The 22,898-nt window shown below is 43.8% G+C and overlaps 1 protein-coding gene across 1 annotated transcript; it reads right to left on the bottom strand.

The window, feature by feature from the left end:
- Window positions 1-298: 298 nt before the first annotated feature.
- On the bottom strand, window positions 299-17,190 carry AP1S3 (adaptor related protein complex 1 subunit sigma 3). Its single transcript, XM_058031562.1, has 5 exons — window positions 17,161-17,190; window positions 4,120-4,298; window positions 2,835-2,943; window positions 1,729-1,866; window positions 299-775 (listed from the first exon to the last, which is right to left on the bottom strand). The coding sequence occupies exons 1-5, from the start codon at window positions 17,161-17,163 to the stop codon at window positions 740-742; spliced, it is 465 nt and encodes a 154-aa protein (XP_057887545.1). The 5' UTR covers window positions 17,164-17,190; the 3' UTR covers window positions 299-739.
- Window positions 17,191-22,898: the final 5,708 nt, after the last annotated feature.

Genomic DNA, 22,898 nt, shown 5'->3' with positions numbered 1-22,898 from the left:
GGAAGGGGATAGGAAAATGAGAGGAAAGACAGAAACACGGCATCTGCATGCAGCAGCAAAAAGAGGATTCATTAAACTTAGGAGAAGCCTACCTTCAAACAGTCTTCCAGACTAAAAGGAGGCATGGAGTGCACTCTAGGAGCAGTTGGAGCAGTCTTATTAGCAGACTAGAGCAGAAAAGAGAAGGAAGACAGTGAAAGAAAGGAGCTGCCCCAAAGAGATGCATATTTCCTCATATACTTCAACAGTTAACCTTGTCACAACAAGTTTGTGAAATCAGGGCCCACAACAATTTGGCTTTTAGAAAAAAATTATTATTACAGCAGAATAACCATTACAGTCAAAATAATGGACATTTGTACAAAAGTAGAGTCATACAGTCAGCAGTGAACAGAACTAGTAAAAATACCTCTTTAAAGTACTGTCAGAAGAGCATCTTGTGATGACAAAACCCGTAGCTAAAAGACGTGGTACAAAACAAGAGTTGAGTCCAGCAACGAGAAGAGAAACTAGACTGGGGAAATAACAACTCTGAGAAACTCATGTACAGAGTAATGCAAAGCACAGAATTGTTAAACCCTTTGCTACATTAGCTGACCTTCATCTTCACCATTATACAAACAAACCCCTTCAGTTATTGGTTTTTGGTATTTCTCTGAGGATCTGGCACATTGGGAAGAATTTCAGGAAGTGCACTTCAGAGGTGCATACAGCAGTTTTCTCTCCAGGTAGTTTAACATTAAAATGCAGGCTTGTTCATGTATTCTTCCACTGTCTAGAAAACAAAATAAAAACAACAAAAAAACCCTGATGCATTATGGAATGGTACAGTAATATTCATAGAAATCCTTTCGTCCTCTTTGAGGACTGCTATATTTTTGCAGGAAATTATATAAAATCGATTAAAGTGCAGAAATAATTCTTCTTTAACATGTAACAGAGTGGTTTAAAATGTGCCATTTAAATCATGCCATAGCACAGCTGTGGCTAAACTCATCATGCCAGTGGCCTTTGCACACAGTGGCTGAGTTCCGTGTGCCCAGGGCAGAGCAGGTGAAACCTGCTCAAATCCCACAGCACAGCCCAAGCCAGTTCTACTACTGTGCTGCTCCCTTCAGGATTGTGATGGATCCTTCACTTCCAAGGAAAAAAATGAATGAAACCCATCACATTCAACTGGTTTTGCCATTCCTGCCTCAATGTTACTCATTACATTCCAAGTTACAATAGAATTCCTGCAGGGCTCTGAATAAGGGTTACATATCTGTGCCCTGCAGAAAAACTACCCAGGTGCTTCTGAATGAAAGCAGAGTTTGCCAGCAAATACTCTTTCCAATTTTAAATGTTAATAGTAGGTCATGTTTTCAATACTATTAGTGAAATAGAAGAGATTTTTCTGTATTTACATATACATATGCATACCTAAAATATAACCTTATATTATGTTCCTGTATTAAAGAAGTATCTTAGATACATCTTAAACTATTTCTTAATAAACTCTAGCAGTTAAGCTGCAAGAGAGCAACAGCTTTTTATGAAGACCCTGAAGATGATACCAAAAGGTTGAATTGAAAGCTTATGTAACTGCACTGCTGTACCTGTTGAAACTGAATGCAAGACACTCTTGGATAATTAAGCACCAGAAGTGCTTAGCTGTGTTTTCATCTCCTGTCAAACAAGGAAGATTAAGAAGATGAGGTGTTTGCCTTTTGTCCTCCTCTGCCTTACCTCCTGCAACATGTCAGAATCTTCTATGGCTTTCACTGCAGTTTTCTTTGAAGTCTCTTGTACTTCTCCACCAATTATAAACTCATCAAGAATAAAATAAGCTTTTTCAAAATTGAAGATAATATCCAGCTCGCACACCTGCCAGAACAAGAGGCCACAACTAGATTGAAACCATTTATACAGTATCATAAGCACTACTAGGCCAAAAGCTCTTGTGATGATCAAATATCCTCAGCATAAGCAGCCCTGTGCAGGTAGCAGGGTGAAGAAACAAACTGCATGTTATGTAATATTGAAGCTTCTGCACGTGTTCTCTCCACATATACACTTACAGCAGAGATATTCCACTTATTATTAACTTCAAGCTGGCTGTCAGAGATCCAAGCTGACTTCCTGGCCCACTAACCCTGTCACAGGTCCTACAGAGCCCTTGTAGTATGGGTTACCTGGGTTCACAGAGCAAGAAAATTCCCTGCCCAACAGGAGCCACCAACTGCTTCTTAGTTTTGAGGCAGTACAGACACGAGTCATGGCACATTGATTTAACTAAGTTATGAATTAAGGTAGGCAGGATCATTTCAAAAATATTCAGAGAAAAGATGGGTCTCTTGTATTCTCTAAAGACTTACTGAAAGACTTATGAGGACCTTCTCTAAGTCTTTAAAAAAGATTATTTTATCTTTTGCCTCTATGTCCTTAATTCTTACACAGTATTATGAGACAAACAAAACTGGTATATCTGAAGATGTCAGGAAAGAGAATTAAACCAAACAAATCAAACAAAACTAAAACAAACAAAACAAATCAAAACCAAACCTGTTTTGAGTCTTTTTAATAATTTTTCCTGAAGTTTTCCCTTCAAATTCTATACCAAAACAGACATACAAAGCATCAAGATTAATTCTGGGTGAGTGGGAAAAGGCTGAGAAAACAATCTTATGATCATTTCAGCACTGTTTTAAAAAGTACTCTAATAATTATTTTCATTCTGGATTGAGAGCTCCTGCAGAGCAAGTGCAGCAGATGGAACACAAAGCAAATCAGCTCCACATAATTTTGTTTATCAGACAGACAGGAATGAGTTCATGGGAGAAAGTGAAACCTACATTTCCAAAGTATCTGTCCAGGAGCTCCACGTATCGATGAACGACCTCTAGTGTCAGCAGCTCGTTGTCCTGGTCTTCTATTGCACAGCAGAAATACAAACTAGCATACCTGGGGAAACACAGCAAACACATGGCAGTGAACAGCTGGGACCTCAGTGCTCTGCTCCTCTCTTACAGGTCATTCACCTGATAGTTAATTCTTATCTAGTCTCTAAAGTAAACATTTTCTGTCACTCTTAGAGTGTCCCAGGGGACACTTTCAAAGATCAAATTATTTCAACAAATTATTATTTTAGTTAGAAGAATCAACTCCACTCTTGGTAAAGTGGGACACCTGTAACACTGAAACAGGCAACAAATCAGTAGTAAGTAATTCCTTCAGGTCTCCTCCTCCTGCTGCAATAGCACTGCAGTAAGTGGGGTTAATTAGACTGTAGGAGAAGCCACCCTTTCTAATTAAAAAATAAAAATAAGGCAAAAGTGAAAAAAGTTACATCTCAGCATTTGTCATCTGCTGGCTGTCAAATGACAGTGTTTTACAGAGGGCCAGAATGCATGAAGCTGCTTAGACCAAAGAAGCTTTGTAACTAACTTGCACCAAAACTATGTTTAAACCAACCCAAGATCTATTCAGCTTGCTGATACTGTGGCTGGAGGCCAACTTGTCACAGCTTCTGGTCAGATGTTTATATGCTTCCCATCACAGCAGGGAACTCAGTTTATTGGGAGATGATTAATTTACTCAGTGTACTACACATTAAGGCTACATTTGTTTGCTGCAACTGTAGAACAAACAGGCAGTTAACATTGGGCATTGTGTAACTGGGGATCAGTGATTTCTTTGGAGAAGGAAATGAGAATTAACACTTTCCAGAGCAACAAATATTTCAAAACCAAATTTGACAGAATTATGGAAGTGCCTTGGAACAATTTCTCCAATCTCCACGGTTAATAAAATCCAGCACACACATCTCAGCCAGGATACCCTGTGGAATTTGAAGGGGCAGTGAGGTCTAATGCCTTCTAAACACCAATACCCATTACATTACTCATGTTTTTCTCATTTGACAGACTGTACAAGTATTTTGCACCCCACAATTACCCTGCTGGTTTGTCCAGGGACACTGCCTTGCTATACCCAGATTGCCAATGGCAGGCTCCTAACTCAGCCCAGCTCTACGAGCGTTGTTTGCTGCTTTTCCTTAGGTGAGCCTTTGTTTTTCCTCTTCTAGCATGTGTTACTCATATGAACAGTGATTATACGTTCTTACAAAATTACTCACACCTTTTGTAAACAAGCTTGAGGTCTTTCCAGTCAACAAAACTACTTGTTTTTTGATTGCGAGACAAAATAATCTGAATAATTTCTCGAATGATCTTTTTCTTCTCTTTATCAGGTAGCGTCGTGTACCATTTCTGAAGCCTTAACTTCCCCTGCCGACTGAACAGCAGTATAAAGTGTATCTAGGGTAAACAAAGCAACATGGTTAACACCAGGGCCAAGGCCAGGGAAGAGCATTCCTCTGCCTGGCACCAGAAATCCGAGTCCTGGCCACACACCTCCAAGCCTGGCACGATGGCTGGACACGGTGTCAGTGAGGTCTGGGGGAGGCTTAGCTTGGGAAAGATCTCTCCTCTCTCCTGTTTCTTTCCCAGGCAGCTCTCCCCTCCCTGTGGCACATCTTCCCTAGGTAAACCCTTCACATCCTCTCCTACCCATCCTCCTTACCTTGTGCAAACAGCAGCTTTGCTTCCTTTTCTGCCCCTGCCCTAGGGAACAGGAGGAGCCCCAACACTTTGCAGTGGTGACAAGAGGGCACCACCCCCTCCTCCAGCAAAACAGATACCTCAGTGAAGGGAATAAAGACATCCACAACAGCAGTAGGGAAATCAGGGTCAGAGTGGCAGAAGGCTAGAAATATGAAGACTGAGATGGTAATCATAATCACTAACAACTCTGATATTGCACTATTTCAGATCACAAAACAACAGGTTCCTAGAAGAGGTAATAAGGGGCAGAAAAAACCTACTTTGGAAAAGAAGCTTGACTGGTTTTATTGAAGAAATTGGGATATTATGAAACTCAGACAACTGTAATCAGTGACTGATACTGTATTAAATAAAGGACAGTATCTATACTGTTCAAAACTTTCCACTTTAAAGTGAGTCATAACTTTACAAGGTTTGACCTATGATTGTTTCCTGCCCAGCATAAACAGTATTACTGAAATACACAAGAGCCAGCTTTTAAATGCCAGCGGGGCTTTGAGAGAAAAGTATCAATTCACATTTTTATAAAGAGTACTATTAGCAGGTTAAAATAACTGACCATAATGTATATTAGCAGTACAGTATCCCATTCACCCAGAGCATGAAAATGGCTTTAAGAATGCAAGACATCACTTTGAGCACAACATCCTTCTCCAACAGGACACCTGCTAAATGGGAAAAAACCCTACAAACCCACTGGGGGGTGGGGGGAGATAGAGATGTGTTTAATGGCTGAAGACATCTGAGTGCCCTGCTCTTGCCAGGCATCCTGTCTGGGCTCTCACCAGTACCAATGCCAGGCCCCAGGTGTCTGCAGGAAGGGTAGCTGCAGCTGTATCCATGTGTGTGACAGGTACACTGCCAGCTGTCCATACAGTGACTGCTGGCTTCCCCTGATCCTGGGGGAACCAGGGAGAAGCACAGGAGCCTCACTTTCCTCACTTGCTCCCAATCCTTGCAAAGCCCTGATCCAGCAGGTCTCTTACCACATCCGTGACCATTAGCCTGACCTTATCCTTCCCTAGAGGTTTTTCAATCTCTACCCTAATCCCTTCTGCTCCTTGCTTCCTGTTCCAGTATATTGCTGTACCTATACTTCACCACTACATTTCCAAATGAGGATTATAAAGTTAGTCTTCACAATCACTGTCAAGATTACAATGCAGATTTCTGTGAAGATACAATCACTCCACACTGGCAAAGTCTGAGTAGAGAAGTCAGAGAAGTTTCTACACAAGGAAAAAAAAAGAAAAAGCTACTGGATTTTAAACAAAGCATTCATTCATAATTCAGAACCATTCTCTAGCTATCGAGTTGCATAGTTGTTGAGTAATCTGGAGATAAGAGTTCTGACTATACTGAGAAAGACTTCAAATGTGGGATCATTTTAGGGAAAGGAGGAAGGTTTTAGTCATGTGTGTCTTTGGCTGGATATAAGGCTCTTGCCATTGTTAGTCTAATGTGCTTGATAAAATTACAAGGATTTTGTAGCTGCATTCTGTTGAGTCCTATAATACTCTCCAGACACGCTTGCTAAATAAAAACAAGCATGCTGCTGGCAGGGCACATGGCCTGATTACAGCGAAGAGCAAAGCACCATGGTTCTGCCTTTCTCTGTTCATATTACCAGCTGGGTTTCAACATGGGAATCTTGCAGCTGCCAGGGTTACCCCTTCCCAGGTGATGTAGGGACAGCACTCACCGAAAACACACTTGCACACTGAGGAGCTGGCTGAATGAAAGGCTGTTTTGCTTGCTGCACAGCACATTAACTCCAAAGCCCTTGTACAGATGAGGGTGTTTTGAAAACAGGGCATAGGCTCCACAGATAAGGACAGCAGGTCAGCAGGAGTCCATCTATAAGCCATGGGGTAGAGGTAGCAGCTCTTTGATAAACAAATTACTATAAATATGGTGAAACATCAGATAGGAAAGGATGATCAGATTTGACTGAAAATGCAGGGAAGGAGTCAATGAATCTATCAAAAGTATGTTCAGCATAAGGCTGTGAGCTTTGTGGCATCCTTTGCCTGCAGTGCTTCAATAGGAAAAGGAAATTAAAAGGTATTCTGGTTTAGGGTCAGCTGTTGGACCCAAGAGACCTTAAACTGGAGTTTTTAAACCTCATGCCTCTAAAGGTTAAATACCAACAAACCAGGGAATCACTGTGAATATTACCACCACTTTCTGCCAATTAGTTACTGCAGGATGTTATGCTTCATCCATAGGAAAGTGAGCTGCTCTCCACTTAAAACTGCTTTGAGAACTCCACTGTTTCTTCTACACTTGCAGGTGATGTCTCACCATCACTTTTATGAGCAGAGGCAAAGTTCTTTTGCAATCAGAAAATATCCATTAATGCTCCTAAATGCATAAATGGTCATACACAAACTCAAAAAATCTCATTGTTTAGGTCTCCTGTCCCATATTGTTTCATATGAAGACTGTAACTGCATACCTCACATGGCAATTTTATTATTACAGTAATATATACAGCTAGAAAATGGCACAATTCTAAATTTTATAGTCTGCAGCAAAATAATGCACCCTCAAGCCTAGGTACGTATCACTGACCAGCTAAGAATTACTGTAATAAAACAACTTATTAGAAAGCTGCAGGTACTCAAAAGCAAAAATATCCCCTTCAATTTGGGGAACTCTGTAGGAGGTAAATAATACATTCTTAAAAGGTTAAATGGTTTTCAGCATTTTCAGTTTCAAGATCCAGTGCAGTTCCATTCAGTTCAGCTTTGCTCTGCCCAGCCCCACTGTCAGGACACAACACATTCCTCACTCTCATTGCTCTGTTCATTACATCCCACTGGAAAGGCTCTGATGCATCAATAAACCTGCTAATATTGAAATACTGCACAAACACAGATCTAACAGCTCATCTGTTCCTTGCTCCTTGACTGTGAAAACATATTTGCTTTCCTGTAGTGCTGATGACAAGACAGATGTTGATTAAGAAATTTTTGGTTCGTTTTCAGCAGCCAAACTGCAAAGAGAAGTAGATTATCCTGCAATGCTTTACTCATCTTTAAAAGTTCTAATCCCAGAGGAAAACAAAGGTAAATAACTTGCTACAAGCAGAATATCTTAGAAAGCAGAGTGCATGCTTTCCTTTCTTACCATCCCAGGGCTGTGACTAACAATCACCAGAGCCAGGGCTGATGCCAGAGGGAATTTTTAGGTCCAAGACTGAGTGGGTTGGGATGAAGAGTACAGTTCCTAAGAGAGCATTAGCTTACCTCACATGTGGAGTCTGTGGAGACAAGCTTGGTCTGGGAGCTGAGACTAATTTTATTAACTTGTTTTACTGAATCAGACCAAACCACCCACAGCACTGTGCAAAATTACCTCCATAAACGTCAGCAAATAATCCAAATGACAGCATTTTTTATTTGTAGGCTATTGGAAAAATAGTTTGTTGGGGTACTTTTTATATCAAGCATTTAAACCATGGAACTCTACCCCCTTCTCATGCATCTATGAATCAATTGCAGCAGTAAGTTACCTAACAGACTGGAAAGTTATGGCCCTCTGTTCTATCAAGATTTACACAACTGTACCAGGATAAAAACCAACACCCTTAGTTTCAGGGCTACAAAAAGAAAATCAAATGCTAGACTTTGACATGAAATAATTTACCAATAAACAGAATAGACATCAAAAAGGCAAAATACAGAAGGTTTGCATATTCATGAACAACAAATACAAGAGAGACAAATGAAACTAACATACACTGTGATTTCTTTCCACCTTCCTTGGGAGACCTTTCCCTCCTTTAACTAATGGGCTGTAACAATCTGATAAGCAGCTCACCCAAGCCTGTCTTCTGGCCTGCTCCCTGCCAGGACTGCAGATCCCCTTTGGTGCAGCCTTCCCCACTGTTTGGCCATTACACACTTCAGAGTTATCAAACCCATTACAACTAGCTCAGTAGGCTCAAACTTGGATCATTTTTGCCTTTACAGAGGGTTTAAAATTTAACCTAATCTGCAACAACTAGTACAATTGTCTAAAGGGCTGCATTTCATTCCATACACAACAAACCACCTGCAGGGGTAGCAGATAAAAATGAATACATGGGAAAGAGACTTTCCTAGCTTTCCTTTCCTACAGCAATTTCTCCAGTTCACTGTTTAATAACACAAACATGTAAAAGATGCCAAATTTCTTCCTGCAAGGTGATCTCCAGAGGTGTGCAAGAAGCTCTAATTCATTGCATTGTGAGAAAGAAGAATGTGCACTACAACTGCTGCTCCTCTTCCTGTAATTCAACCTGCATAACATTTGCTGACTGGTTCCAAACCTGTTCTGTGGCATCTGGCTTCTCCATGTCCCTGGGGGAGGAGAGGAGGACAGAGATGGGAACTCACCAAGGAGCCTCAGGGGAGGGGAGGCACAAGAGGAAGACTGCAGAAAAAAGAGCAAGAATCCTCTTTCCTGTCTGGGTGTGTGGCTGGGCAAGGATTTGCTTGGTGAGGCAGCTCTGAGCTTACACTCTGCTTCAGCTGTAACCTCTCCAAATTTGGTTAAAAGCCCTCAAAAAATCAAAGCCACCTTTATAAAACAGACACCTGAAATGCACATGTAAGCAAAATCTGCAAATTAGGAATTGCTATCCTTAAACAGACATCTTGGCAAAGTGAGGAAACTTTCAGCTTTCCTTAAAACTTTCTCTAGGGCAACAGACAATGCAAGACATGCTAATCAATGAAATTTCCCAGACCACATAAAATGGGAAGTGGCATGAAAATCCAGAACTTCAGCTGCCAGCAGAAGCCTGGGGAAAACCAGCCTGACTGGCTGTACCTGGAGAGGAAGCAACTTGCTATGTGAAAGTTCTTTTTTCACTTACTCTGATTCCCCTGCAGTCTGCTTCATCTGCTGCCACTGTTTTAGTCTAACAGAGTTCATATTCTGCTTTTCTTTTACTATTCTTCATTATTTCCTCTGATATGAAAGAATCTATTTCCCAACACAGACAACGGTATTTTATCAGTATTTACTTTTACATCACAACTGAAAATGAACAAAACCTACTTTCATTAAATTTTCACTTTTAAAAAATGTGAATATTCACATTATTCAAAAGCCATCTGCTTTTTTTTTAATCTCCAAAACCTTTCAAGAATAAAAAATTCCTTTTAGTTTATGCTTTGTGTAGTGAGTTTGTTTTGTTTTGAGGAGGGGGGGGAGGTAAATACTGAAATTTAAAAAAAAAAAAAGTGAACATACAGTTGGTTTGGAATGCCAGGTGTTTAGGGTGAAACGAGAAGCATGCACTGAACAGACCTATTGACCTATTAAAAATCTACCCACATCAGGACCAGACAGAATACTAACACACTCAAGTACAGGTGTTTTGGTATTCTGCTCTTACATGAAATCCCATCTGGCTACTACTGACTTTTAATACACACTCTGGGGTTTCAGACCTAAAGCAAATATGTAAAATTCTAAACAGACTACTTTATTAAAAATGTTAATTTCCTTGTTTGTTCTGTCACTAAAACATTTATTCAGAGCAGCACAGGAGCTGACAGATGTTTGTTAAATACTGTTGGCTCTCAGCTTTAAAATTTCAAACACGTACTTAGTCTGCATGATGTAAGCAAATAAGGAAAAAGAAAATATGCACAAATCCAGCAACACAGAAATTCTGAAGCAGTGCATTGCTGCCTACCTGGCACAGGATTCTTCCTCACTTAATCTCCATTAGGAATATTTCTGAGCAATTTCCCCTGAACAATACATCCAAAGTCCATGCAATAAAAGCTGTGCCAGATCATTACAGGCACACGTGACCATAGTTACACATTGATTTTATGCTTTTCATGATGCAGCACTCACCCTTATCTTATTACAGAAGATTCTAAATGGACCAGCACACCAGCATTTGAAGGATATTTATAACACATGGTATCGATCCAGACAGCAACAACCTTCTCAATAGCCTCACTTGAGTTAAATAAAACTATAATCAAAACAGGATGGCTGAGCTCAAGCTGCTCCCTCCTGATCCCTAACTAAGGACCAGAAAACAAAGCTCAACGAGCTTTCTAAGTGCCCAAGCTCCCTCTAGCTCTGCTCCAGCTTATCTCTGCATCCAGCAGGTCCAGTCCTCTGACCTTGGCTCATCCCTCATAAACTGGTGACATTCCTTCACCTATGAATCAATTCCTCCCTACAGCACAGGCATGGACTGGTGACATTCCTGCCCAGTGTCCTCCTACAGCACAGGCATGCCTGTGCCTCCTCCTCACAGGCTGGGCTGTCCCACCAACAGCACAGATTTCGTGCTCTGGAGAGCAGAGGCAGCTTTCCAAAACAGCCCCAAAGGGGTAGATGCAGGCAATGGCATCCAGTTCTTACAGAGGATAATTACTCTTCATTTTCTTAAATTTTTATTCCTGCCAGTGGAATTACTCCAGTTTTCAGGTAATAAGCAAGCACAGACCAGGCTGGAGTTTGGCCCAGGCTCTGCCATAGGAGAGCAGGCCAGGGAAGCAGCCACAGCACTGTGCCTTCAGTGCCACCACAGGACACACACAGCAGGGATGGGAGCTGGCTGAGCTCACAGAAAGCAGCAGTTTGAAGAGATTTGAAACAATTATTAACTAGGCTATCACATCCCCTCTGCCTCCTAGGCTGGGCTCTTAGAGGTGTTTTTATTTGCTTACATGTTTTTGGGAGGCAGAGGATCCCTTCCTTAGGTTACTACAAGGAGGAAGGACCAGAGCTATTCCTAATTCACTACAACCCCAGTGCACTTTAAAGGCACAAGAAGCTATTTTTCCAGCCTGTTCTTTGAACTCCCAAGTGAAGAAACAGAGCTAACATCTCACCCAGTGGAGCTGCAAAAGGTGCAGCTCTTTTAGTTTCATTTCCACTTTGCCTTATCAGTTATTTGCAAAGCCCTGTTACATGGAGGCACTGCAGGCACTTCCCTTGCCTCTGACCTCTCCAGGAGCAAAGTTAAACCTTTGCTCTGGGACAGGGAGGCACACCCAGATGGTGACAAGCTAAGCTGGCTCCTCAGGAGCTCACAGACACTGCTCCAGCCTGGTGATTCCCTGTCTGGTGCAGCAGGAACAGGGCAGATGGGCAGCAGCCTCACACCCGTTCCTGAGCTCCAAAAGGACTAAAGATACATGTGAGTTCAGATCATGTTTATAACTCTGAAAGAGCACAGAATAATCTTATGGAAACACTGAAGCATTTAACTTAGTTATTTTCAATTGAGAAATTCTCCATTTTCCCTTTTAAAAATGGCAATTTTTCTTTAAGGTAAAAAACCAACATGGATTTAACCTAAGCATAAACATAAAAGCAGCAACCACTGTTTACAGAAGGAGGGGCCAGAGCAGAGAATCCTCCAAACTGCTTTATATCTTGGCCCAACATTTAGCCTGTAGAATGAGAAAGGATCACAAATTCATTCTGCTGTTTCTCCAAGTTCTGTCATGGGACTTCAAAGCAAGGAAATGCCTGAGGTACTGTCTCTTTCCCATCCCATCTCCTGAGCCCAGAGGCTGTTGAGAGTTTCATGCAGCACTTCCCACAGATTCTCCTGAGCTCAGAGCACACAGGCACTCGCCCAACATTTCACCTGCTCTCCTTCCAGCACACAGCCTTGCACAACAAAGGCACAACATGGTACATTTCTGCATTTTACTCAAACAGTGGGCTTGTTTCTCATTCCTTTGTAGTCTGTGCCCATCACTTACCCCAGGGGGCTAAGCACAGGATGGTGACCTCAGAGCTCCTGTGCTGCTGAGAACTGCTTGAGTGTCTGAGCAAAAGTATCCCAAGCTCCAAAGGCAAGCAGCAAGGAAACACCAGGCATGTACTGGTTAGTGAAGAGGGACTTTAATGCCCCCCCTAAGAGAGGAGAGCAGATGGACATCCTACACAAACTCAGCAAGCTAGAGAAGAGAAAAACACTGGTGAATGAAGTAGCTGGGGTTATGTCTGTAATACTGAGAAACACACTTCAGGACATTCCAGGCCAGACAGGCACGCCAAGCTTGCCCTCAAACACACAAATGCAAATTGCACCTTCCCATCCTGCCCAATGCCTTTGCATGCTGTGCTCCTACTCCCAAATGAAGTGCCATGCTTGCAGGACTGGATCTTGCAACTCCCCCTCTACATTGCAACATCTGCAGAAATGCAAAGGCCCAGGGGTGGCACTCAAGAAAGCACAGAGCCAATGCAGCCAAGTCCTCCTGCAGAGGACAGCCTGCAGGAATGGGACAGCAGGAAATGAAAGGGCAGGGATGGAAATCAGGAACTGGGCACACGTGATACAGAGAGAATCCTTTCACACAAGCAGCATTGTTTTCATTTAGGCATCACTAGCAAGACCATGGCTGGCTCACAGAAATGCCTGATGTGGATGCCAAAGCAGAAATCTTGCTAGTACTTGAGGGAAGGGCAGCTCTATCTGCCCTCCCCAACTCACCAGTTTCCTCAGTACTTTCATCACATTGTCCTTTTGCAGCTCTTGCAGGTAACTGATGGCTTCAGAAGGTCCGTGGGATCATTTACAAAGCATGGGATTTTGAAGTAACTAAAGATATGGATTTTCTTGCCTCAGGACAGACCCAGCTGCCCATTATCCCATTTGCCCACCCTAAATGCCATGGCTTTCTCTAAAGCCATCCCACATCCTAGTAACTCCTAGCTCTGACATGCCTGCAGTTTCCTTATTTCTGAGCAAAAAATAAATATATTTTGAAAAACAAGAATTATTACATTGCTGATTATTAAGAAAATAATCAGCAGATAATCTATCATAACATTTATTTTGCTTTCCAGAAATAAACTTAATATCCAGGGACAGTAAAGCATGAATGGGACTTCCTGCAAGGTCTGAGTGGGCTCCAGTATTAAACAGTGACAATCTGTAATGGTCATGGGCATTTGGAACATCCAAAATTGGCAAGTCAGAGATTACACACTTCCAACATTTTTCCTCACAAATCCCACAAAATGCTATTCCAAAATCCAACTCACTGACAGTGAGTAACAGAATGCGAGATTATGGATCTGCCCCTGAGCTGTACTCTGCTCTAAGCAGCTTCCAGAAGGGCACAAGCATAATGAGCAGAGCATGTGTAAAAGCATCTGGTAGTCCCTCCAGGAATCACAGGTTTAAGAATAAGGAACAGAAACTGCATGCAGACAACCCACCTGGGCCCCACCCTCCATGAACTGCCTAACTACTGGCACATCCACAGCAGTGAACTGAAAACAGTCATTTACACTGCGGGAAAGAGTATTCCTATTTATTTTTTATACGTTTAGTGCCTAAAAATTTCACAGGATGTACCCTGATTCTTTGTGTAGCAACCAATCTTCCTGGTGTTCATGCTTTCACGTGTTTCTATCACTTCCCCTGCAGTCACCTCTTTGCAAGCAGAAAGTCTACAAACTCAGGATCTTCTAACAGGCTTCTAACATAATTCCTTTGCCATTATGTACCACCACAGTAAAAGTTCACTACAAGGCAAATTAACAAAGAAATACCACATGAACTTTTTTTGTCATCTAGCATAAGAACTGCTGCCTTCAACAACACATTAATTTATTTGTCATTTTGTCTCCTCTCATCTGTTCTAATCTCGTGCCCTCCTCGTCCTTCAGAGGTAAATGCTTAGAGGCAAAGTTCATTGTCCACTGAGACCAATACACAGGTGTATCATGTGGAACATAAGGAGTCATTCTTAGAACTGTAAATAGTAAATTCTGTGCAGCACTGAAAATGTCTTTTGCAGATCTATGTCAATTTTCACAATTAAGGGCATTGAGGGTGTTGATGAGATCAATATTCAGAAGAGCTGAGAGTTCATTTCCAAACACTAGGGAGGTGTCACAGCTGCAGTCACAGCAACTGATAGTTCCACCCCAGCTTCTAGATCAGTGACTGGTTATCAAATGACTTGCTAAGTGGAAACAGTGCTTGCCAACTCCTTTTCTATTCAGGCCAAGTACATTTTTAGAGCAACTGTGCTCAATGGGATTCTTTTGATCTTTCTCCAGGGTTTCAGATCATGCCCACAAGTACTCATTTGTCTCCCTGTAGTGATGAGTAGCACACGTAGGAGGGAATCAGACCCTTTACTACAGAGGCACCAATTCTGCATGCAGAGCTACGCAAGCAGAGCCCTGTATTTATTCACAAAAGTAATCCTGATAACACGGAGGAAGCAGTAGGATCGAGGTGTTGCAACACTTACAGGCACAAGAGACTAACAGCAACACATGTCCTTGGGGAGACTTATCTTTTTCTCCTCTCTGCTCTCTCCCCACTCTCTTTGTTGAGCCAGCAATCCCTCATGACATGTAACTCTGCTGCACCCACATATGAGAGGAAGCAGAATTTAGTCTTTCTAAAAAGTAATTTTTAAAAAACCATGTCACAAAGCAGAAGCTGGGCATAAAAGCTTTGTTTCTCAGCTGGATATGAAGTCAGTTTTGGTAAACAAACTCTTCCCTGAAACTTACATGGAAATTTGCAAGAGAGCAAACAATAGGAACAACCCTCTTGCTAAGACATGGTACCATTTCCACAAGCACCTTTAATTCCATCCCAAAACACAGTTGTGGCAAGCATAACTCATTCCAAAATTTCAGAACAGAGGAACCAGTCTATGGAAAGTTTAAATTACCTATATAAAGTTCATCACTCATGAGTCTGGATAAGGCTAACTCTTGGTTTGTACCCCAGCAAACACTTTTTTCTTGACTCACAGCCGAGTGTTAACAAGCCCTTCCCAGAGACTAGATTATAGAGAATTTTAAAGCCAGAGTTCCCTGACAAAAGCACTGTTTCATCAGCACCAGATCCTCCAGAGAAGAACAGGGTAAGGCTGACAGCACTAATATAATGCAGGAACGCCAGAAAGCGTTTGTACTATGGCCTCAAAAAAAGGAAAAATAAAATTCTTACTTGTAAGAATGCACACTCACCTTGTAAAATTCTAACCATCAGTACAGCAGGCAGACTCCAGATCGTCAGTAGCAGCACTGCTGTAAAAGCAGTGCTCCCCCGGGACTATGGTGAGTGCTTTGAAAACTGGCATGTGTGAAGCACCCGCATCAAGGAGAGTTCTGAGATCAGATTCCCTGAAATCAGCTCCCATATTTACTGACCTTCAAGGGCAAAATAGGAACTCCAGTTGTTTACATAAGCTTTACCAGAGGGAACTGGGTATGTAGGGCTGTCTCGGGGTGTAACCAGAAAAGTTACATCTCTACAGGGACTTAAGGTGTGGAGACTGCCCTGCCATCTGTAAACTCATTACTGTGCATATTCTATTTGCAAATATAATGACAGGTACACCTTTCTAAATACAGGAGACTAACACATATTTAGCATTCTGGCTTAACCACTGAAGAGAAACAACACAGCTCTGCCTTTGAGGATAGAGACAAACAACAGCACTTGGCCTCCACTGAAGGAGTTGAGAGGCTTCTGTTCAGCTGCACTGCCAGTAACTGGTATTACAGGTGCACAATGGGCAAATTGTGCAAGACAGCAGCTCGGGGCATGCCCGCAGAACCTGCCTCAAGCCTGAATTATCAAGCACTGAGATGGTTTCTCTATTAAGAGGCATCACTGGCCATCTCACTACTTGGGAGCAGGCAGTCCCCCCACCCCGTGGGGAACATCCAGCTATTGCTCTCTGGATGTTGGCCACCATTCTTCACAGAAGAGAGCATCCACAGCAACCTTTTCTGATCTCAGCAAACCAACACCAAGGCAACACTGGAGAGGCAAAGGGTCCCTCCGCGGATCCTGCCCGTAGCCCTTCAACCCGAAGTGCTGCTGCCCCTTCCAAGCTCACACTCGCCGCTGCCAGCCCTGAGCCGGGCAGCACAGTGACACTGGTGACCGACAGACGGTTCAGAACCAGACCCACACACTCTCGCTGATGCATTACCTGATAGAAAGGTGCAGCCAAATCCCACCAAGCCCCATCAGACCCGGCAGTGGTGCAGAAGCACCCGGGCTGCAGAGCAAGCCCTCCACTTACCTGACAACAGGGAATACACCTGGGGAAAAGCTCTTCCCAACGATCCCGTCACAGGAAAACCCATCCCCAACACGGACCCGCCTTGCCCCCAGTCAGCCTAGGGACAGACACATCCGCACGAAACCTCACTCGATCCTTCTGCAGGCACTGGAGCCGACCTGCGCCTCAGCTCCTCGAGTTACAGCAAGACTTTATAAATAAAGCTTCTCTGTAACAGCCTTGCTTTCCTGATTGCCTGAGAAAGGCTCTCGGCGTGACCCGGGCTCATCCCGAGGGTCGGAAAACAAAGCGGAAGAGAACTTTCATTTCCCCGAACAGGTGCAAACCTGGTTCGAACCCGCCTGGGAATGGATTTCAGCGTGCCGCTGCCGAGGGCAGCCCCGCTCCGCCCGGCCTCGCTCCGCGCCCTGACAACGCGCCCGTCGAGGGGCACGGCGGCTCCGGCGGGCCACGGGCGGCTGCTCCGGCCCGGCCCGGCCCCGCTCCGCTCGGCCCCGCTCACTCACCATGGTGCGGCGGCTGGCTGGGAGCCGGCCCAGCCCGGCCCGGCCGCCTCCGTCCCGCCCGCCCCGCTCAGGTGAGGCCGGGCCGCATCGCCTTCCCTTCCCACAATGCCCCGAAAGGGAACTACCGGCGCTCCTCCCGCCGCTCCGGGCAGCGCCGCGGGGCACGGGCTGGGGCCGGGCAGGGCAGGGCACGGCCCGGCTGTGAGGGTGCTGGCAGGCCGCGTGTGCCGGGCCCCGCACGGGGTGACCGCACCTGCTGCCCCGTGCGAGCGTGAGCCGCTCAAAGGGCCCCTTTCCCGCCTCGGCATTCCCGACACCAATAAAACAGTTCGTGTTTTCACTGGCTCCAGCTACTCCCCTGTCAAGCATTCATGCCCTAAAGACACGAGTAGATCTACAGGCATGGTTGCTTTGCTGCCCATCTCCATCAAAATGGAACTGTGATAGTTTAAATACTTTCAGCGGATGGGTTTGGCTGAGCGGTGCTTTGTGATGCAGCTGCATGAGAGGGCAAGGCATCAGCAAATCCCCTAACCTGTGGCAGGGATTTGCTGATAAGCAGCTGGTGCCAAAAGAATGTGTAACATCCACAGACTCAGCACTTGAATCAAAAGCTCTAAATCCAGGCCTAAGGGTTCTCAGATTTGTACCAGGAGTCTGATCCATATGCAAACTACCACAGCGGCATAAAGCGAAAAGACTTAGCAAGCTTAAATCCCATGTCTGTAGTCTAAAGGAGAGGCATCTCCACAGCACAGCATGTATCAGTTCAGGATAAGGATCCCAACTGCTCAGGCAGGGAAGAACTGTGCCCTGCTCCTGGGTGCAGTGGTGCCTGTGAGCCATCAGTGAGAAAGGGAAAGAAATCCAAAGGGATTTGGGGACTTCAGGGATCCCTGAGGTGTCAGTGACAACCCCTCTGCAGCCTCTGGCTTCAGAGAAGGGAGATGGATCCCTGGCCAAAAGTAATTGCACAGTTGGGTTGAAACCTGCTCCCAGCTGGAAATGCAAATTTGCAGGAACAGAATGCAAGTGCAGGTGTGTGCTCCTTATGTTCAGTCAACAGCGTGGAGGTAAATTCCACATTTCTCTAACTGTGCATGACCCTACTCCCCTTAGCCCTCCCCTTAGTTTTGGTTTGATCTATGCCACTGTTCCTGGAGTCCTTCACTGCTGCTTGCTGAGCGAGCTCTGGTTTGTGCATGTTCCAGTCCCAGCCCACCAGGCAGCACGTGGCATGCTGTGTCGTGATGCTGCTGGCTGCCCAGTGCTCTGCTTTCACTTCTGGAGTGCACCACACTCAGAGATACTTCACTGGCCCAGCTGCCCCACAGATCTCCGAGATACATCTGCTCACTTGTCCCTGCCCTTCCCAAGTACACATCCCGGGCCCATAGAGCAGCACTATCTGCAGAGGGCAGGAACAGCTCACCCTTCCTGCTGTGGGGTGCAGCACACACTGTGGGGTGCAGCACACACTGTGCTGTGCTGCCAGACAGCACTGGCCTCACTGGTTTAACTGGGGCACCACCTTGCCTTCAGTGAGCCTGCCAAAGACATACTTAGTACAATCAGAGTCTCTTCAAGCAGACCAAAACCTTTTACCACATTCTCTGAAGGACCCACACAAAGTGCCACAGTAGCCACACTGCCTCTCCCAGGAGATAAATGTCTACTTTCCCCATTACCATGTTCATACTCCTGTCCCTTGCTACCCCAGCTCTGCCTGGTGTGGCCTGTGCAGAACAACAGAGGGCTGACTCTGCACTTAAACCCCAAACACTGCCTTGGTGAACAGGGAGTGCTCACAACAGCACTGCAGCTCTGGGAAAGCCAGAGAACTCAGAACTGGATTTGCCTCACACACAAGAATGTGGACACCACAGTGCAGCTGTACTGCAGATGTGAGGCATCAATACTTGCATTTCCAAAGGGAATTTAAAATTAAGGGATGAACATACTTCTCACCTGTCTAATTTACTCAGGTGATGGACAATAATATTTTTTTTTTGCTTAACAACTGTTCCCCAGTAATTTTACTTTTCTATGCAGAGATCTTACCTAATTAGGCCATAAACTCAAGAGAACCAGCCTGCTGCTTGTGTGTTTTTGCAAGTAATCAGAAAAAAGTGGCAGCAGCAGCAAACACAACATGCATAGAGTGAACATAAAGAGCAGTGGCCAAAGTCAGCCCGTTATGGCCAATCTTGGAAGCTGGCAGAAAGAAGCCCTAGAGAAACAAGCCTGCAGATACAGGATCATGCCTAAATTAGATGCTTTCCAGCTCAGAAAGCCAGGCTGCACTTAATGACTGCCTAACTAGCCATGGTAAGGATTTGGAATTCTCCCCTCCTTGCCTCTCTGCCACTAGGACTGTGTAGCTGCATAATTTCCTGATAAAGAAGATAACCATCAGCAGTTCCTAGCTGGGAAGTTTGAGCTGTTAGTGTCACTCAGCAGGGGGAGGCACAGTTGTGCCAGGTGAACCAGTGGGGTGAACTTGTGTCAGTTAAATGCCACAACATGAACTCCTTGCACTGCTTCCCTTAGGCTCAGTTAGTTAACTTGAACATGAATGATTGCAAAGTAATGCATATTTATTTCTCCAACTCAAAACTGCTGCAAAAAGCAGTTTTGAGACCCTTCTTTTTTGGCTTCCTTTTCTACATGGAAGGAGTATAAACATTTTCTTTCTTAAGGGTTCTTTGAAACAGGCTTTTAAGAGAGGCAAGGAGTTTTTTTACTGCTTTGGCATATTTCATCCTCTTTGCTTATATCCCACTCTCCTAGCAGCCTGTCATGTTCAGAAGTAGAAAACATTCACACCAAGAGTTGCAGTGGATTCAGTGAGCCTTGAGTGCCTACACCTGATGAAAAACTCTCCTAGCTCCTAAGTGGCAGTTTTGGTGGCTCTGGGCATTTTTTATGTGAAAAGAAGTCATTGCTAAAATGTCAGATGCCTAAATCTGCAACAGGCTTTGTCTTGGGTCCTCCTAATCTCTGCAAGCTTTGTGCACTTCAGAAGCTAATACTGAACCAATAAATTCAGCAGTTATTTACAATTAATTGGGAAGTTATTTTCCTGTGCATTTGAAGAGGAACAAATCCTGTCAGCTTCAATTAGGAGACACAAACTACTGTCTCAAGAACGGCAGGGAATGAACAAAATCTAATGTTCTCCTTCTAACAAAACTGCACAAGCTTTCCTTCTGAAAAATACCCAAACCAGCCTTTTACTGCAGGAAGAAGCCTTTTCACTGACACTGAATACCACAATAAATGAGACAGAGCACTGAACACTTATTCTGATTCTAGCCAGCAGATGCTTTGGTGTTGTTTTTCAGCACCTGAACTGAGCTCACAGACTCCCTCAGGTAAGCTGCCCTGTGCAAACCAAGGAGTTGAGGCTGATGAACACTCCACTTGGTGATTTTATAGGAGACCTGCTGTGCAGGTTTTTAACCACTTGATACTAGATCTGTGGGGGAAAGAAAAAAACTTTAAAAGCCCAATTTAAATTCAGCTGCAGGAGGTAGTTTTTAATTGCACTTTGGATCAATAGAGAAGCAATCTAACACTTGCACTTGGTTACTAGGCAGCATTTGTACTTTTCCAGACTGCTTTTCCTATGTTTCTTTTTCTTTATTTGCTCACAAAATCTGGATTCTCCACAATTTAAGTACAGAACAAAGTACTCATATCACTAGAGCACATACCAAATCATGTACCTGTGCCATAGATGTTGGTACCTTATCAGCAGCCCCATGTTCAGTAAGTAGTCCCAGCATTTATAAAGTATTAGAAAAGTGTTAAAAATAGCAATCCAAATAATTATAGCCTGAAGTGACAGGTGTACACAAGCATTTAAAGAGTGTCAAGTAGCATTTTATTTCATTTCCCAGCTGTATAAAATTAAAAGCAGGCCAAAGGTAGACAGGCATTACCAAAGCTCCATCGAGAATTTGTTCAATCCAGAGAAAACTTGTTCCTGTAGCCCTCTTGTGTTCAGCTGGATTAACAGCTATTACAGCAAGAGCACCCTTCCTTATCTCCCCAAATCACAGCTCTGCATGCCTTAACCACACTGCCAGTCAGTTCTTTGTCCTGTACACCTTCACTCAGTTTCTTTCATGGTTTTCCTCCTTCCATCCTGGTTTTAAAATCAAAACCCATTCAGGCTCCCGTGCTCCTGAAACAGCTGAGTGCTCAGTTGGTGTATTCATACCATAAACAGGGAACCACTGCTTTGGAGTAGGAGGACTAAAGAACCTCTCATTGCCTGTGAGCATGTTGATATTCCCAGCATTTCTTCTCCATAAAAGGACTGTAATGAACACAATTTACAGCCTTGTTTCTCTTTTTCAGTTAATGCCTGTGAGTTCAAGTTTTAAATTGAGTGTCCCACAAATACCATTTAGACACGTACAATTCTCTATCCTTGCAGAAATCACCCTGACATTCTCCAGACTCTGACTATTGACAGTTCTGTTCCACACCTTCCTGCCAGTCACCAAGTTATGGCTGCACTGCTGTGGGTGCCTAATGGGATGGAGTGTTGTAACTGAGGGTAAGGAAGTGGGTTGGTTTTCTAAACCACACTCACCTTCCATGTCTGCTGCCTCAGCCATCCTTCATTCAAGCACTGCAAGAGAGATCAGGAGGCTCTGGTGAGCAGGGCAGTTGTGCTTCAAGAGCTGCTGTCACCTGTCTCAGGGAGCCAGACTCCAGCATGGATGTGCTGCTGTGGAGGAAACCTGGAGAAGGAGCCATATACTAAAGAAGAAAGAAAGAGAAATGAATGAGAACAGAGAAAAGACCAAGGACAGCACCAGAACTGACAGCCAGCCATGGCTCAGCAGCAATGCCATCAAGGAGTACAGGCAAGCAGTGCCCACCCTTGATCAGCTGCACAGGTGCACTTGAGCTCATGAAAACTCAGAATTTTGACAGACATACACATGTAGAATTTGAGAGCTGCTGAAAATAGGCTTCAGAAAGAAGACTCAGTATAGATCCTGCAAGGCACAGAATCTTTACTTGAAAGACAGCTAAAGTAGCAAAGCCAGGAGCAATTTAAACCCTAATATGCATTTCTCTATAAACAAGGTAAAGAGGAGAAAAACATGTACCTCCACAACCCATATCATCTTTGTGATACAAAGCAATTTAGGAATGAATGTACCAAATTTTCTGCAGACAAACCAGTCAGTCCCACCAAAATTAATATACTACATCAAGAGTAAGTAAAAGAATATGCTTCTACTTCTTTGTGTGACCAGATAATGAACTAAAACTTGTCAGAGACCCTGAGTACAAATGTGAGTCAGACAGCAGGTAGCTACAGCAACTCAGAGCTGCTGATATGTTGGGGGGAAAAGGGTCATGCTTAGAAGCAGAAATAAGAATTTCTAATGACCCCATATATTTCACTTTATGATTTGATATTTAATTTTATGAAAAAAACTGTATAGATTTTATTACTGATATTATTTTGATACTTCCATTGCCAGAGGGATAAAACAAGTAATGCTGTCTTTGAGTCTGTTCAACAATTAACTTTTGCATATTAAAAGTTGAGCAGACTACACAGCTGCCTAGAGCCCATGGCCTTACATCTTCCAAAGGGGCAAAAAGCTTTATAGGATCACTTGATAGCAGTCACTTAAGAGATCTTGATCCTTGCCTTTTGTGAATGAAGGCCACATTGAAACTTCCTGTAAGATAGTTCATTGATGACA

The sequence above is a fragment of the Melospiza georgiana genome, chromosome 10 (assembly GCF_028018845.1).
Source record: "Melospiza georgiana isolate bMelGeo1 chromosome 10, bMelGeo1.pri, whole genome shotgun sequence".
Classification (NCBI taxonomy): Eukaryota; Metazoa; Chordata; class Aves; order Passeriformes; family Passerellidae; genus Melospiza; species Melospiza georgiana.
Note: the sequence above shows the minus strand (reverse complement) of the source record. Positions and strands in the feature narration are given on the sequence as shown.

Bases quoted from the DNA above. Each gene is read 5' to 3' on its own strand.
- AP1S3 (XM_058031562.1), bottom strand. The intron at 2,944-4,119 runs GTGTGAGTAATT...GTGTTTCCCCAG, and splicing joins CTCAAGCTTGTTTACAAAAG to GTATGCTAGTTTGTATTTCT. The intron at 1,867-2,834 runs GTAGGTTTCACT...TTGTTCTGGCAG, and splicing joins TGGACAGATACTTTGGAAAT to GTGTGCGAGCTGGATATTAT.